Below are 13,760 nucleotides of genomic sequence, written 5' to 3' on the forward strand. Positions count from 1 at the left end.
AAAGAAAAGAAAGAAAGATGTGTTACCAAAATATTCCGGTAAAAAAAAAAAAACAGAAATGTTTTAAGGAAAAAATAGAAAACATACAATAGCCTGGTTGCATAAGTTTTCACACCCTTTAATAAAGGGACATTATAATCACAAAAACCTGCAATTTTAACAGCAGTGTATAGAATCGTTTATATCCATTGTATTTTATTAAGAGTTTTTTTAATCTATATATATATAAAATGTTGTTATTGAAGAAGATATTTCTAAAATGGATCTTAAATGTATTAAGTAATGCGTGTTACATTTCCTCCAAACATTCTGTCACCAAAGAAATATCGTAGTTGTAATTGTTAAAGTCTGTCTGCGTTAAATAAGTTGCATGTTATAACTTTTATATGTTCAAAACAGATGCTTGAAAGTAGATAAAATTATCACCCAAATGAAGCTGTGTGCTGGGGATTATTTCATGCACTGAAAGTATTTATCACCTGTTGTTAAAGCCAACACTGAGGAGCGCACCATATGATAGGTGGTGTCATATAATACTGTTTCTACGGCAACAAGGCTATCAGTTACGTCATGAGCTCGGTGGACTTTAGATCGTGTTCGCAGGTCTGAGGGAGGGACGCTCCTAGACTCCACCTGCGTACGGCCGAGACGGATGACACACAATGGTAAAGACACTTAAAGGTTTTTATTAATGTAAAATTCTGAACTAGTTTGATCTTGTTTACATAATAACGATACTGTATTGTTTGTTTATTATCTTTTTATCTTCATTCAGGCCAAGTTTCTGTCTCAGAATCAGATTAATGGTGAGTCGTATTAGCATGTTTCTACACTTGATGACCAATAGGCCTGACATCATTTCTAATGAATAAATATATATATATTTGTATCATCAATGCTAACAAGTTCAGTGAACCACAAATAAGACACTTTAGTAATGAAAGTACATTTCTGAGTTCTGGATGTCACAGTAATAAAACTTACCTAATGTTCTTTGTCTCCTAGAATTTAAAGAATGCTTCTCGCTGTACGATAAGAAGCGGAACGGGAAAATCGAAGCCAAGGACCTGATCACAGTGATGCGTTCCTTAGGCACCAGTCCCACTTTCAACGAGGTGGACCGACACCTACAGGTCCATAAAATAGGTACTGTACTGCAGTGTCCATTTATCATGTAGCATAGAAAGATAATTCCATAGATACAGTTAGTGTAAAAGTTAGTGCACCCTCCTGCTTTAAAAATGATAAACAAGACACAAAACCTTGATCCAATATTTAAAAAAAAAACAACCAGGAGGTTTAGAAATACTGGGATTGTCCCATTTTATGGAGAAACACTTGTTTTGATACGTTTTCTCATCTTCTTTTCATGATCTGAAGGCAGCTGCTATTGACAGCATGGATGCGGATATGTTGTAGTGGACATGGCAGCCTTTTGATTATCACCTTAATGTTTTGTGAATCACTAAAAGTGCTCATGTTGAATGTTTTTAACTTCTTTACTTTAAGAAAAAAAAACTTTGGGGTTTTGTGTGGCTAAATTTCCTTGATTGGTAATTCTATGTGTATTAGTACATTTTTCATTTAGTATCAAACTTGTAAAGGTAAGGACAGATCTTCTGTCATTGTCAAAAGCAACTATTATCATATCATAACAGTTATCATAAAATGATCAGAAAGTGTACGTTAAGATACTAACAGTGGGAGGAAATGAGATTCAGTGTGATGTTATCTCCTCTAGCTCTGTGAAAGGTCAATACTTCCTGGTTGACTCTTAGCCTGACTGCACGCAGCAAATTGCTTGAAAATTCAACCCTGTTTGAAAAAATGTGAAACTTTTCGTGACTTAAGTAAGACGTAAACATGTGCCTAAAGTCATTAGACACATTAATGAAGCATACTCAAATAAATTAACTACAGCAGGGGTTCTCAAACTGTTTAGAAACTTTTTACAAACACCCCTTTAACTGTTAAAGAAAAATTAAAAAAAAAAAAATCACAGAGCCTCTCAGTACACATCTATTTTACAAACAAACTAATATTTATAGAATTAGGCCCATTATTTAAATGTGTACAATACTATTTTGGCTGTGTAATTTCTGAATTTTAGGACCCATTTTTTAAATTAAAACTGTCATTATATTCCAGTTGATGTTATTAATAGGAGAACGAAATTTAATAATGGTAGAGTTGCACCACTGCAACAAAATTAGGAAATCACAGACCTCCTGGATCTAGCTCTGAACTGACGTGTGTCTATGGGGATGCAAACTTTTGAGCTTGCTAATAAAGATTTAGCTGCTGTGATATTTAGGCTGTATGTTGTAGCAGGTTTTAATCAGAAACACCATGTAATGATCAGTTTCTTCACCCAGAAATCTAGAATGGGGTGTACAAACTTTTGCACTCTAGCTTGTCCTATCCAGTTTTCTTTTACATCATTATTAAAATGTTTACCTGCATCCTGAATCTTATAACGTGTAACGCATTATACACGTTCTGTCTCAGATAAAATGGGCGAGTTGGACTTCTCTACCTTCCTGACCATCATGCACAGACAGATGCAGCAGGAAGACCCCAAGACGGAGATCCTGGAGGCCTTGCGCATGACGGACAAGCAGAAGAAGGGCTACATCCTGGCGTCGGAGCTCCGCGCCAAACTCACAGGCCTGGGGGAGAAGCTCACTGATAAAGAAGGTACAGCGGAGTCGTATTTATGTATTATTTACTGCTCCTACTAATGGGACTCCTTCATTAAAGTACATGTCTGTGTGCAGGAAATTCATTCAGAGAGTTTTGTAATGTCAGGACAGTGACATCAGAACTGAGGTTACACGGTTTGAAATCACTTACCCATCTTTTCTCTGTGGTAATTCCAGTGGACGAGCTGTTTAAAGAGGCCAACGTCGGCCCTGACGGCCTTATTCGCTACGAGGAGTTTACCAGGATGGTCACCCTGCCTCCTGTCGACTACTGAAGGACCAAACAGGAAGTGCCTGGACTTGTCTGTGTCTGTTTACCAAGTTCTGTGTGTCAGTTATATTAAATCAGCAGTCATAAAAAAAAAGTGCTTTCATATTAATTCAAAGTTCTTAGTCTTTCCTTAATGGAAAAAAATCCACATCTTGCCAAGACTTTTTTCTAGATTGACTTTTTTTTTTTTAAACCCTTTAAGGTCTTTAACTGTAGAATGAAAAGGAAAACTGGGAAATGTGATCTAATATTTCATTAGTAGACTGTAAATCAAACATTAGATTATTAGCTCTATTTCTATACATTTTCTGATCTAATTCCGAGTTTTTGTTGGCAGATAATTCGGCTTATTTCAACAACTTATTTATAGAAAGAAATAAAATTACCTGCCAACAGAGAAAGACAACTTTCAGCTTGAAATCAGTAAAAACAGGCTCAACAATCTTAGATTTCTTATGATATACAGTTATAACACATCACTTTATCACACACTTTCATTTTACATTTATTTGTCTTGTTAATGTCAAGACAAAAAAAGAGAGTCTGGTAAATGACTGTTGAACTAACTTGTTTCATGGACGTTCCACAACATTAAATGTAACAATAAATGGATAAAAAAAAAGTATGACGTGTCATTCTTTGATTAAAAAAAACTGGCTGTAGCACAACACCAAGTGTTTAATTTCTGAGATATTATAATACAAAATATTAAATCAATCTGCCTGTGTTTAATATACAGTGTTTTCACTTGCTTTGATCATTTTTACTTTTTCCAAAATGTTTCCTAAATTTTCTGTACATTTCCAGCGAATGCCTTTAAATTCCACGTTTTTCCAGACCTGCTCAAGAATCCTGTAATTAATATTTTCTTCCAAATTAAAGCAGTAAAAAAATAAAAATTAAAAAAACAACCTTTTCCAAACACATTATCAAAGACTGTAATTTTAAGAGAGCCATATCTAATCAACTAGATAGAACTTAAAAAAAAACGAACAAGAAGAGAAAGATTACATTTACAGATCAGACATTTTAAACAATAGCTCTTAGAGTCTTTGACAGCTCAGATGAGGACTTATGTGTGTATGTGTTACGATTTGCCCCAGTCGAGAGCCTTCGTAAACTCCTCCTCAGTGAAGGACATCATCCTCGCGGCCTCAAAGTGCATCTGTGAACATTTTCAGCAGAGTTAAAGTGAGCTCTGTGCTCATGCTATGATGAGGAGCTGAGTTTTATAGACACTCACCTTTTGCCTTTTTAAAATATCAATAAGCTTGAGCTGCTTTTTGAAGCCTGCGATGAGTTCAGCTTTCTGTTTCTCCAGCTTTTTATTCTCCGCCTGTAAAGCTTCGATCCTCTGCTGCTCCTGATTCGCTGAGTCCTTTACAGGAGAGTAAACCAGTCGAATAACTAACGTGAACTGAAAGTAAGGCGACGATTTATACCACAGCGCTGCTGAATTGGAATCTGATTGGTGTTAATTAATTTTCTATAACAGCAGCGCTCGTTCTAATGCGTTATGGTTTCTATAGTAACAGCTCATTCACAGGGACGTGTATGATGGATGATCCACATTATAAATGTTTATTTTTTTGTAAGTGATATAACATGTAACATGAGTGATAAAAGGATGTTCCACAACATTAAGTGTAACCATAAATGGATAAATGACACACAAATGTTATCATTGTTTAAACATTTTCATTGTTTAATTATAACTGTTGGCAAATTGCTGTGATATAAGAGGAATAAAATAAAAAGAATGAACTTTGGGGTTCTTACAGTAACTTTATCGCATTAAATAATATTGATAATTGCATCATAATGAGTTTTTATAACACTGACAAAACTCACAATAAAAAGCAGCTGATTAGATGTTAACCCCTTAATGCTAATTACTTGGTTATTCATCTTAAAACATGAAATATTCAGCAACTAGAGTAAAACTGATAGGAAATAAGTAAAGAATAACACACAGAAGGCTGTATGTTCATACGTATAAAAATACTCCACATCGGGGTGATGCAATACGGCCGACAGGAAGTGGATTATTTCTGTTTAGCAGCATGGTCTGGAGTGTGTTATTCCACTTATATCACAGCGATTTACCAACAATTACAATGTTTAATTTATTAATGAACAACATGTCGCACATTTTCACGGTTTACAGTTAGATTTAATGTTGCAGAACGTCTGAGAGACAAGTTAGTTCCTTTTATCACTTATGTTACAGTAACAATAAACAGTCATTCATTCACAAGCATCTCCTTCTCTCTCTCGCTCTCTCTCTGTCTCTTTCTCTCTCTCTCTGTCTCTTTCTCTCTCTCTCTGTCTCTGTCTCTTTCTCTCTCTCTCTCTGTCTCTTTCTCTCTCTCTCTCTCTCTCTCTCTCTGTCTCTTTCTCTCTCTCGCTCTCTCTCTGTCTCTTTCTCTCTCTCTGTCTCTTTCTCTCTCTCGCTCTCTCTCTGTCTCTTTCTCTCTCTCGCTCTCTCTCTCTGTCTCTTTCTCTCTCTCTGTCTCTTTCTCTCTCTCTGTCTCTTTCTCTCTCTCTCTCTCTCTCTGTCTCTCTCACTCACTCACTCTCGCTCTCTCTGTCTCGCTCTCTCTGTCTCACTCTCTCTGTCTCTCTCGCTCTCTCTCGCGTTCTCTCTCGCTCTCTCTCTAAAAAATGCAGCTTGTCATTTTATCGAGAACCCAGAAAGCATAAACTCCTGTCCTGAAGACTTTTACAAAGCGCTTTACAACTGAGACTCCTTCCATAAATGCTAAATAAATATCTTCTAACAAAATTCTTCACTATATCAATGATTGTTTTTTTCTTTGTTAAGCAAAAACATGTTTTTTTTTTTTTAATTTATTATTAGTCTTATTTTATGCCAAGCATCCTAAATACAAGTCCCTGTGTATGAGCTGTTACTATAGAAACAACAATGTATTATAATGAGCGCATTAATATAAACCTGTCCTTCGAACGACTGTCCGAGCCGTGCTGTTATACAGAAATAACACACCTTCTGACCAATCAGATTTGAGAATTCAGCAGCGCTGTGGTATAAATGTAGATACAGGAGTGTGAGTTTCGGGATTTTCTGATTGCTCCTGGAAATTTAAGGGGTTAAAATGATACCATTTCCATGTTTAATAATTTCTTTAGTAGAACTGAACTCATAATCATTTAAATGTGGCTCTGTTCATCTTCAAGTATCATGCAATGACAGTTTTAACTTAAATGTGGTTTTAATGATTTTTTTTTTTTTTTTTGTGCATTATAGTAAAAGGAATCCGTCAGCGTTTGGAATAATCGGTACCTTGCTGCTCTGTTTGAGCTTGTTGAGTTCAGCTTTGCTCCTCTCGGCCTCCTCCAGAGCTCGGTTCAGTCTCACCTCTGTGGCATTGTGGCTGCTGGACGCCTGCTTCTGAGCCCTTTTCATTCCCTCCACCTCCTGCATGTAGCACACAGCCAGAGAGTCGTGGTTAATAACAGGTAACCTGGAGGAAAAAAAAAATATGTGGGAGAAATATGTGGGTGTGTTTTTCTCTTTTTAACTCGCACCATTCTGGGAAATCAACAACTGAAAAATAATAATAATAATAATAATAATAATAACCTACACTTTTGCACAGTTGTAAAATCTGTCTGATCTTGTGCAATACTGGTGGAATAGTTATGACATGTTTAAGCATTTCTTCAAAAATTTTTTTAAAAAGCAGTGATAGTAGTAAAGCTAATGTCAAAGGATTTTAAAAAGGAGCTGAAGATAATTTTTGTAATCAGTAATTTAGAAACACACCTGAGAAAACAATAATTTAACAGAATCTATAATGTTTTCTATTTATACTGTAATAATACAAAAACATGAAAACTCATCAGAAATATTTCATTTATCGATTTTGTCCACTCACAGATACCACATTCGCTGAAACTTAGCAACTTTGAGGAAGGCTTTAAGCTCCGCCCACTTGCTACAAACCTGTGATGACACTACACACCTGCAAAGATTCTTCCTTGAGATAGATAGATAGATAGATAGATAGATGTTATGACAATGTCCTTTATAAATCCTATAAACCACGTCTAGTGTGAAATGACTTGGTACTTTTTTAACCGTTTTCTCAAAATAACACTTTTTCCTATATTCACAACCAAAATCTCAGTTTTTTTTTTTACTAAAGTTTACATATTTATTCCTATCCCTATTTAGAAAGACAGCAAGGAATTTCACAAAACGTTGATAAGTGCTGGATTTGCGATATTTTCTTTTACTGATTTAACAATTATCAAAAAATAATACATGAGCATTTTTCTGAAGTGAGTCCTCACAGTGAAATAAAGATTTTAACTCTAACATCATCCAAAGACTTTTGGTTTAATTAAGTACGCAAATTGAAGCATCATTAGATAATCAGATGACGACTCATTTGCATAAATAAATTTAACTTTTTGCAAAAAAAAAAAACTTCTTAGAATATCAGTAATTATCTTGCAGAAGCTGTCTGTGATCTCTACAGTGTTTTTAATAACCCTTTTCACGTGAATATCACCTTCATGTTTCAGAATACGCCATATTTCTTAAAGAATTGTGAATCACTTATTAAAATCACTGAATCGCAGGAACCAACGAATCCTAAACCCAATCATTTGGCCGTCAGTCTCGCCTTCTGTAACGCGGTGACTTGATGGCGCAGGCCGTCGCAGTTCCTGTTAGCGTCTTCAGCCAGCGCTCGGTGCTTCTCTAACTGCGTCTGCTGCATGCTGGTGGTCCTCTGGAGTCTGACGCGATCCTCCTCCACCTCCTTCAGCTTACTGCTCAACACTCCGTTCTCCTCGTCCTGAAAGAGGAGCGAGAGCGTACGCTAGATTCCCTTTCGCACTCGACACGCTTCATCGCGTGTAACTGCGAGTGCTTACCTTCTTGCTGCATTCGTGTGAGAGTCTGTTTAACTCTTCCTGCATCACTCGCAGTTTGGCCTTCAAGAAGCGAATCTGAGCCTCTGTGAATATTAAACGAGAGGAAGCTCATTGATGCGACTATGGAATATAAATTCTATCAATTCTGAACATCAGTAAATACATTTATGCACATTTCCATTACTTAAACATGTCCACTTTATATTTCATTAAATAAGGAATAAAACACGACGGATCACGGAACTACTGAAGTTGATCGTACGGTATTCCTATAACAGCACACCCTTTCAGTTTCTTTTATTTTTATTCCTCGTATCCATTTATAATCCCTTTTAAAGTTGTGGAACAGCTGGGAAACAAGTTAGTTCCTGTTCTCTCTTACGTTATAGCAGCTATAAACAGTCTTTCCCTCACGAGCTTCTCTTTTATTGTCAGCTTGTCATGGTACCGCGAAACCGCAGAGTGTAAACTCCGTCCTGAAGATGTCAGAAAACATAGTTACGGCTTTATCTCTGACTGTAACGAAGATCTGGCACTGGAGACTCCTTCCATAAATGTTAAATAAATTTCACCACATAAATCATTTCTGTTTACGTGGAGGGTCCCTAAGCTGTTGCTACAGAAATAATAACATATAAGAACGAGTGCGTTAACATCAACCTGAGATTCGCAAATGCACTACTGTCAGAACTACAGAAAATTAATCAACACCGTCTGACCAATCAGAATGCAGAATTCATCCACGCTGTGCTGTGAATAATGAAGTTCATTATTAAGTGAATCTCAGAGGTTTTTTTTTTTGCGCTCACCTGCACCCATCTCTTCGCCGGCGCTCGGCATGACATCATCCTCCAGTTGCTCGTCCGTGACGTCGTCGTTTACTCTGCCCTCCATGTTGCTTATAGTCTTGGCCAGAGAGAAATCTGTAAAATCCTCTGGCACTGCAACGTCTTCCGCAAACGTCGGTTTCTTTTTCCTGATATCGAACAAATGTGGCAGTGATTTATATTAAATGAGGACGTATATAGAAGGTGTAGAATGTTTTTAACTCACTGTGCTGTCTTTCTGGGAGCTGATGGAGGTCTGTTCAGCTTTCCTGAACCTTTTAAAGACTTTTTCTCTGTCGCTGCCTGTATAATGCAACAGATAAAAAGAAGTGTGACCTGCTGAACTTATGGCGCTGTTTAACATCCGTCTCCGCGATCCAGCCACGATTTAAACTCATTACTGATAACTTTTGTCTACAACGAAAAAAACAGAGTCACCAAATCCAGAGAAGTGAGTCATCTTCAGCTAGTATGGAAAATATTTAAAGAATTTTTAAATCTCCTTGAAACGGCACAGTCGAGAAGTGAACATCTCTCCATCTCAAACGTCCTCTTATTATCAGATCACGCAAGACAGATGGTCATGGATGATGTGAACAAGGCGAATGTTTCTGTGATCCAAATCATCAAAAGGAGGTTGTACTTTTACCTTTGCTGTAGATTGTTTCACCGAAGGCATGAGGGAATCCCTTTTAAAAAAACAAACAAACAAAAAAAAAAACACCAAAATGTATATTTAAGGAAATGTGTTTGGACGTTAACTAAATGTAGCACTATTACCGAAACATATTTACCCAAATTCCTCAGAGTCGTCTGCGATATCGAGGCTCAGGTGGGTTGAGATGGGCTTCGACAGCACCTCGTTTTGTTCTCTCTTAAATATAAAAAAAGGATATTACGAATTTCACTAATATGTATGTGAATAAATATATAAAGTTCCTCAGCAACATGGTTTCAAACATTTGAAAATCTGTTGTTTAATACGCATTTATCAGTGAAAGATTAAAGAAATACAGTACTGTGCAAAAGTCTTAGGCACCTATTTTTTTTTTTAGTACAAACTTTGTTATAGATTTTTATTTTCTAACTTCTCCATTATTGATTCAGTACAAAAACATTTTAAATTCCAAACATTAGTTTTCCAGCACAAAATGAAATGTTACAGACAAATGTTTGTATGTCAGTAAAGAAAGCAGCAGATTCCATAAGAGACACTTTTCAGATAAAAACATAATGAAGGCTGCTGGGTTTCGCTCCAGAAATAAGAAGCGAGTCGACAGTCAAAGTCTCCAGAAGAACTGTGGCTGCTTCTGCAAGACGCTCAGTAACACTTCCAGCTCATTTCCTTATAAAACTGCACACACTGCACCTGAGATACTGTTTTATTTTTTTTAAAGCGAAGGATCGTCACATTAAATATTGATTTTGTTTCATTTATTATTGTTTACTGCTCTTTATAGTATTTTTTTGATGTGTAAACATTTAATTTCACTATTTTTGAAGGCATCTTTCCTAAGACTTTTGCACAGAACTGTTTATCCCTAACTACAATTTAATTATATCTAAAAGCTACTGTATCTAAAAGCACTGTATCCTCTGCAACATAGTGCAAGTGCTAGTGCTAGAAAAGTGTATGGGAATGACAGAGCTAAAGTTCCACAGTGTTTTTTGTTAAAAAGGGTGAAATGGGAGCTGGCTAATTCTGATTGGTCCATTAGTAACCCTGATGTGACCTTTAACTGAAAAAAAAAACCAAAAAGACAGTAGATTAGATTAGATGTGTTTGTCATTTGCTCAATTCCTGTGCAGATCTCTCAGTCAGATAGTATAAAATTTTAAAAAATTATTAAATAATAAAAAAAAAAAATATTGTTCTTTCATTTAGATTTTCATTTGCAAATTCTTAACAGCAGTTTCAGCCAAAAGTAAGAAGCTATTTATAAAAAAATATATATATTGTCAAAAGAGCTTAAAGTGCATCAGGTAAATATTTTCCTCACCATCACTTCCTCCGCCTGTCGCACCAGCTCGGCTGTTTTAGCCTCCAGCTCGGCGTTAAGTCTCCTAAAGCAACAGAAGACATCTCGGTAAAGCAAGCTGAGCATTTTATTGTGTGTGAGTCGGTAATTAACAGCATCACGCTCGAAAATCTTACGCTGAAGTCACACTGGACACGTCACAGAGGTGAACTTACATCCCTGAAGACTTTGTTATCTGCATGTGCATATAAAACAGTGTTGTGTTGTAATCAGCAGGAAATAAAAACGTCACTGTTAATATAAATACGTACTTGTATTCCTCTTCTTTAGCCAGCAGGTCCATCTGAGCTGACTTCTTCGTCGGAGCAGAAGCAGGACGGTTTGTAGGTCTCGCTGCAGATGGAGGTCTCTGAGAACCGGAGCTCGGAGGTTTTCTGGCCTGAGTGTAAAATTCACAATGTAGCAGCTACAGTAGCCAGTAACGTCTGCATTCATGATAGAAAGTATGCGTTTTGCACATTTCTACTTTATTGCCAATTATTATTTATATATAAACAGTGAACTTCACGGTGGTCAAATGAAAAAAAAATGGTCCAGTTTAGAGATTTCTTTATATTAGTTCTGATAGAAATCAGGAGTTACAACATCTACATTAGAAGGATAGTAATTTTGTTGTTATCAAAATTATACATACCTTCTGGTCTACTTGATTAATTCACAACGAATGTGTTGTATTTTTACATAAATGTACATTAAATTTATACTTTGTGGTTTGTATAATTCTCAGTTTATCTTGTTATTTCTGATTCCTGGTATATGAATTGAAATATATTCCTTTATGAATTGAATATTTATTTTTATTAGGCTATTATTATAGCTACAGTACGTATATATTTAGATTTATATAACCTGTGATGTGCAGAAATGTAGGATTTATGTAACAAAATATTTTTAATCGGTTAAACAAAACGAGTTAGAGTCGATTTTATCAGCACATTTCTCCATAGACTTGAATTGAACTACTGTGAATTCTGTCCCTTTCCAACATGGCGGCTGCGATGACGTATCACAGCAGCTAGCAATACAGCTAACGTGCTACCAGGACTGTGAGGGGACTATTTATTTAAGTTGCGTCAGGTTTCTTTAAAACCACTCATTTTTATTTTTCATAAAAGCCATCAGTATTAATGTAAGATGCAAGACTTAGATGCAACCTTTTTTAACATATTAAAAGAAAAATAGTGCGCGAATTTTGGAGCGTATCTAAAGTTTGTTTGTAGCTCACCCCCTGAGACGCGGGTCTCTGTCTGTCCGCCATGTTGTTTTGTTTAGAACGCAGCGCCGTTGCTTAGCAACCGCGTTCACCTGCTTTTCCACGCAGTGTAAACTACTGACGTCATTATCTTGCTTCACGTTATATTGGAAACTACTTATATTGATTATATTTTTTTCTTTGGAAATAAACAAGTAAGATGGGCAAATATATAACTTTACTACAATTTAACATATTCCAGAACGTTCGTTTAATTTGAAGATTATTATAATGGGCTAGAAAGGCTGTCGGAGTCATTAAGAGATCGTTTAAAAAGTGTACAGCTTTGTAAAATATATACATATATATTTTAAAAGGTTTCACGACGAGTTTAACGGTTGGACTATTTCTGACCCACTAATTCACCCCACTGCTATTTCAGCCTCGTGTTTTTGTTGCTTCTGTAACGCGCATGCGCGATGCCTGACTCGCAGCGGGTCTGTTCGATTCCTGGATTCGACTCTGATTCTGATTCGAATGTTTTGGGAATCAAATTGAATCGATTCCAAGAAGTGATTCTACAGAATACATTCTCGATTCTCCATTCAGGAAATGAGATCTTGTAAAATAAACAGTGTATTATCAATTAATTGTAAGATAAAGCATTTTAATTGGTATGAATAACAAGTGATCTTCGCACATTTATATTATTTATTAAATTATACGGTTATTTAATAATGCATCACCTGTAGGTATTGAAGCGTTGGTAAATTACTTCTACCTGTAAACAAAATATCCATTATTAATTAAATATTTTAGTCACCAGACAATTAGTATATTAGAGATAATTAGTAAGTAAGATAATTAATGTAAGCACACACACAAGATATAAAAGGCAACATTCAACGATTATCTGTTATCATTATGTGGTGCTTGTGTTGATCGCTGTTTTTAAATAACCAAACCGAATGTAATAGACTTCAATCTAGCAGTGATTGTGAGAATATAATAATAACTTTGTTCTGTCATAGTACCTGACTGTCAACCTCTTCGGCTTGTTAACCTTAATATGCTCTAGAGCTTATATTGTTTTATCAGAAAATAGATTATTGTCACAAATTTTTCATTACAGACTCATGTTTATGGTGTTGATGGAAACATATGGGGGACATTTGAGTCAGAATTGCAGACCAAATCCCTGCAGTATTAGGATTTCGGAATAGTGGGTTTCAGGTCTTATTTATCTCAGTAGCCTTGATATGAATCATGTAGGGGAATATTTATAGCCTGTAATGCAATGTTCAAGTAGTAAAGGCCCACTGTATATCAAGTCAAGTGGCTTTATTGTCATTTCAACCATATACAGCTAGTTAGTACACAGTGAAATGAAACAACGCTCCTCTAGGACCAAGGTGCTACATAAAACAAAACACAGAACTACCAGAGACATTACATATATTTACACTGTGCAATATTTACATAAATAATCTTTGACCTTTGTCACCTTTGTAGAATAGAATAGAATAGCATAGAAAACCTTTGTGACATATATATTACAGTACAGTGAAATTCTTCTCTTCACATATCCCAGCTTGTTAGGAGTCCAGGTGAGAGCACAGGGTCAGCCGTGATACGGTGCCTCAGAGCAGGTAGGGGTCAGGGCCTTGTAGCAGCCTGGCGGTGCCTCGACTTCCTCCTGACAGTGACTGCAGTATTAATTTTCTACACTCTCAGAAAAAGGGGTACTAATCTCTACCTTTCCTTGTTGCTGTGTGTACACCATTTTATTACTTTAGTATCTTTTATGCATGTTTTCAGTAAAGG

At 36.1% G+C, this 13,760-nt stretch overlaps 2 protein-coding genes across 2 annotated transcripts; one reads left to right on the top strand and one right to left on the bottom strand.

Annotated features, from left to right (window-relative positions):
• The first annotated feature begins 548 nt into the window (after positions 1–548).
• Positions 549–3,595, top strand: calml4a (calmodulin-like 4a). Its single transcript, XM_026937648.3, has 5 exons — positions 549–665; positions 776–806; positions 1,006–1,146; positions 2,509–2,697; positions 2,880–3,595. The coding sequence occupies exons 1-5, from the start codon at positions 663–665 to the stop codon at positions 2,975–2,977; spliced, it is 462 nt and encodes a 153-aa protein (XP_026793449.1). The 5' UTR covers positions 549–662; the 3' UTR covers positions 2,978–3,595.
• A 13-nt stretch (positions 3,596–3,608) lies between these two features.
• tex9 (testis expressed 9) lies at positions 3,609–12,337 on the bottom strand. Its single transcript, XM_026937647.3, has 12 exons — positions 11,970–12,337; positions 10,996–11,123; positions 10,706–10,769; positions 9,500–9,579; positions 9,355–9,394; positions 8,932–9,008; positions 8,688–8,854; positions 7,879–7,961; positions 7,626–7,799; positions 6,278–6,412; positions 4,217–4,351; positions 3,609–4,138 (listed from the first exon to the last, which is right to left on the bottom strand). The coding sequence occupies exons 1-12, from the start codon at positions 12,000–12,002 to the stop codon at positions 4,061–4,063; spliced, it is 1,194 nt and encodes a 397-aa protein (XP_026793448.3). The 5' UTR covers positions 12,003–12,337; the 3' UTR covers positions 3,609–4,060.
• Positions 12,338–13,760: the final 1,423 nt, after the last annotated feature.

Source organism: Pangasianodon hypophthalmus, chromosome 25 (genome assembly GCF_027358585.1).
Source record: "Pangasianodon hypophthalmus isolate fPanHyp1 chromosome 25, fPanHyp1.pri, whole genome shotgun sequence".
NCBI classification, from domain to species: Eukaryota; Metazoa; Chordata; class Actinopteri; order Siluriformes; family Pangasiidae; genus Pangasianodon; species Pangasianodon hypophthalmus.

Bases quoted from the DNA above. Each gene is read 5' to 3' on its own strand.
- calml4a (XM_026937648.3), top strand. The intron at 1,147-2,508 runs GTACTGTACTGC...GTTCTGTCTCAG, and splicing joins CCTACAGGTCCATAAAATAG to ATAAAATGGGCGAGTTGGAC. The intron at 2,698-2,879 runs GTACAGCGGAGT...TGGTAATTCCAG, and splicing joins GAAGCTCACTGATAAAGAAG to TGGACGAGCTGTTTAAAGAG.
- tex9 (XM_026937647.3), bottom strand. From the start codon at position 12,002: ATGGCGGACAGACAGAGACCCGCGTCTCAGGGG. The intron at 9,580-10,705 runs GTGAGGAAAATA...TTTATATTTAAG, and splicing joins GACAGGCGGAGGAAGTGATG to AGAGAACAAAACGAGGTGCT. The intron at 6,413-7,625 runs GCGAGACTGACG...TGCTACATGCAG, and splicing joins AAGTCACCGCGTTACAGAAG to GAGGTGGAGGGAATGAAAAG.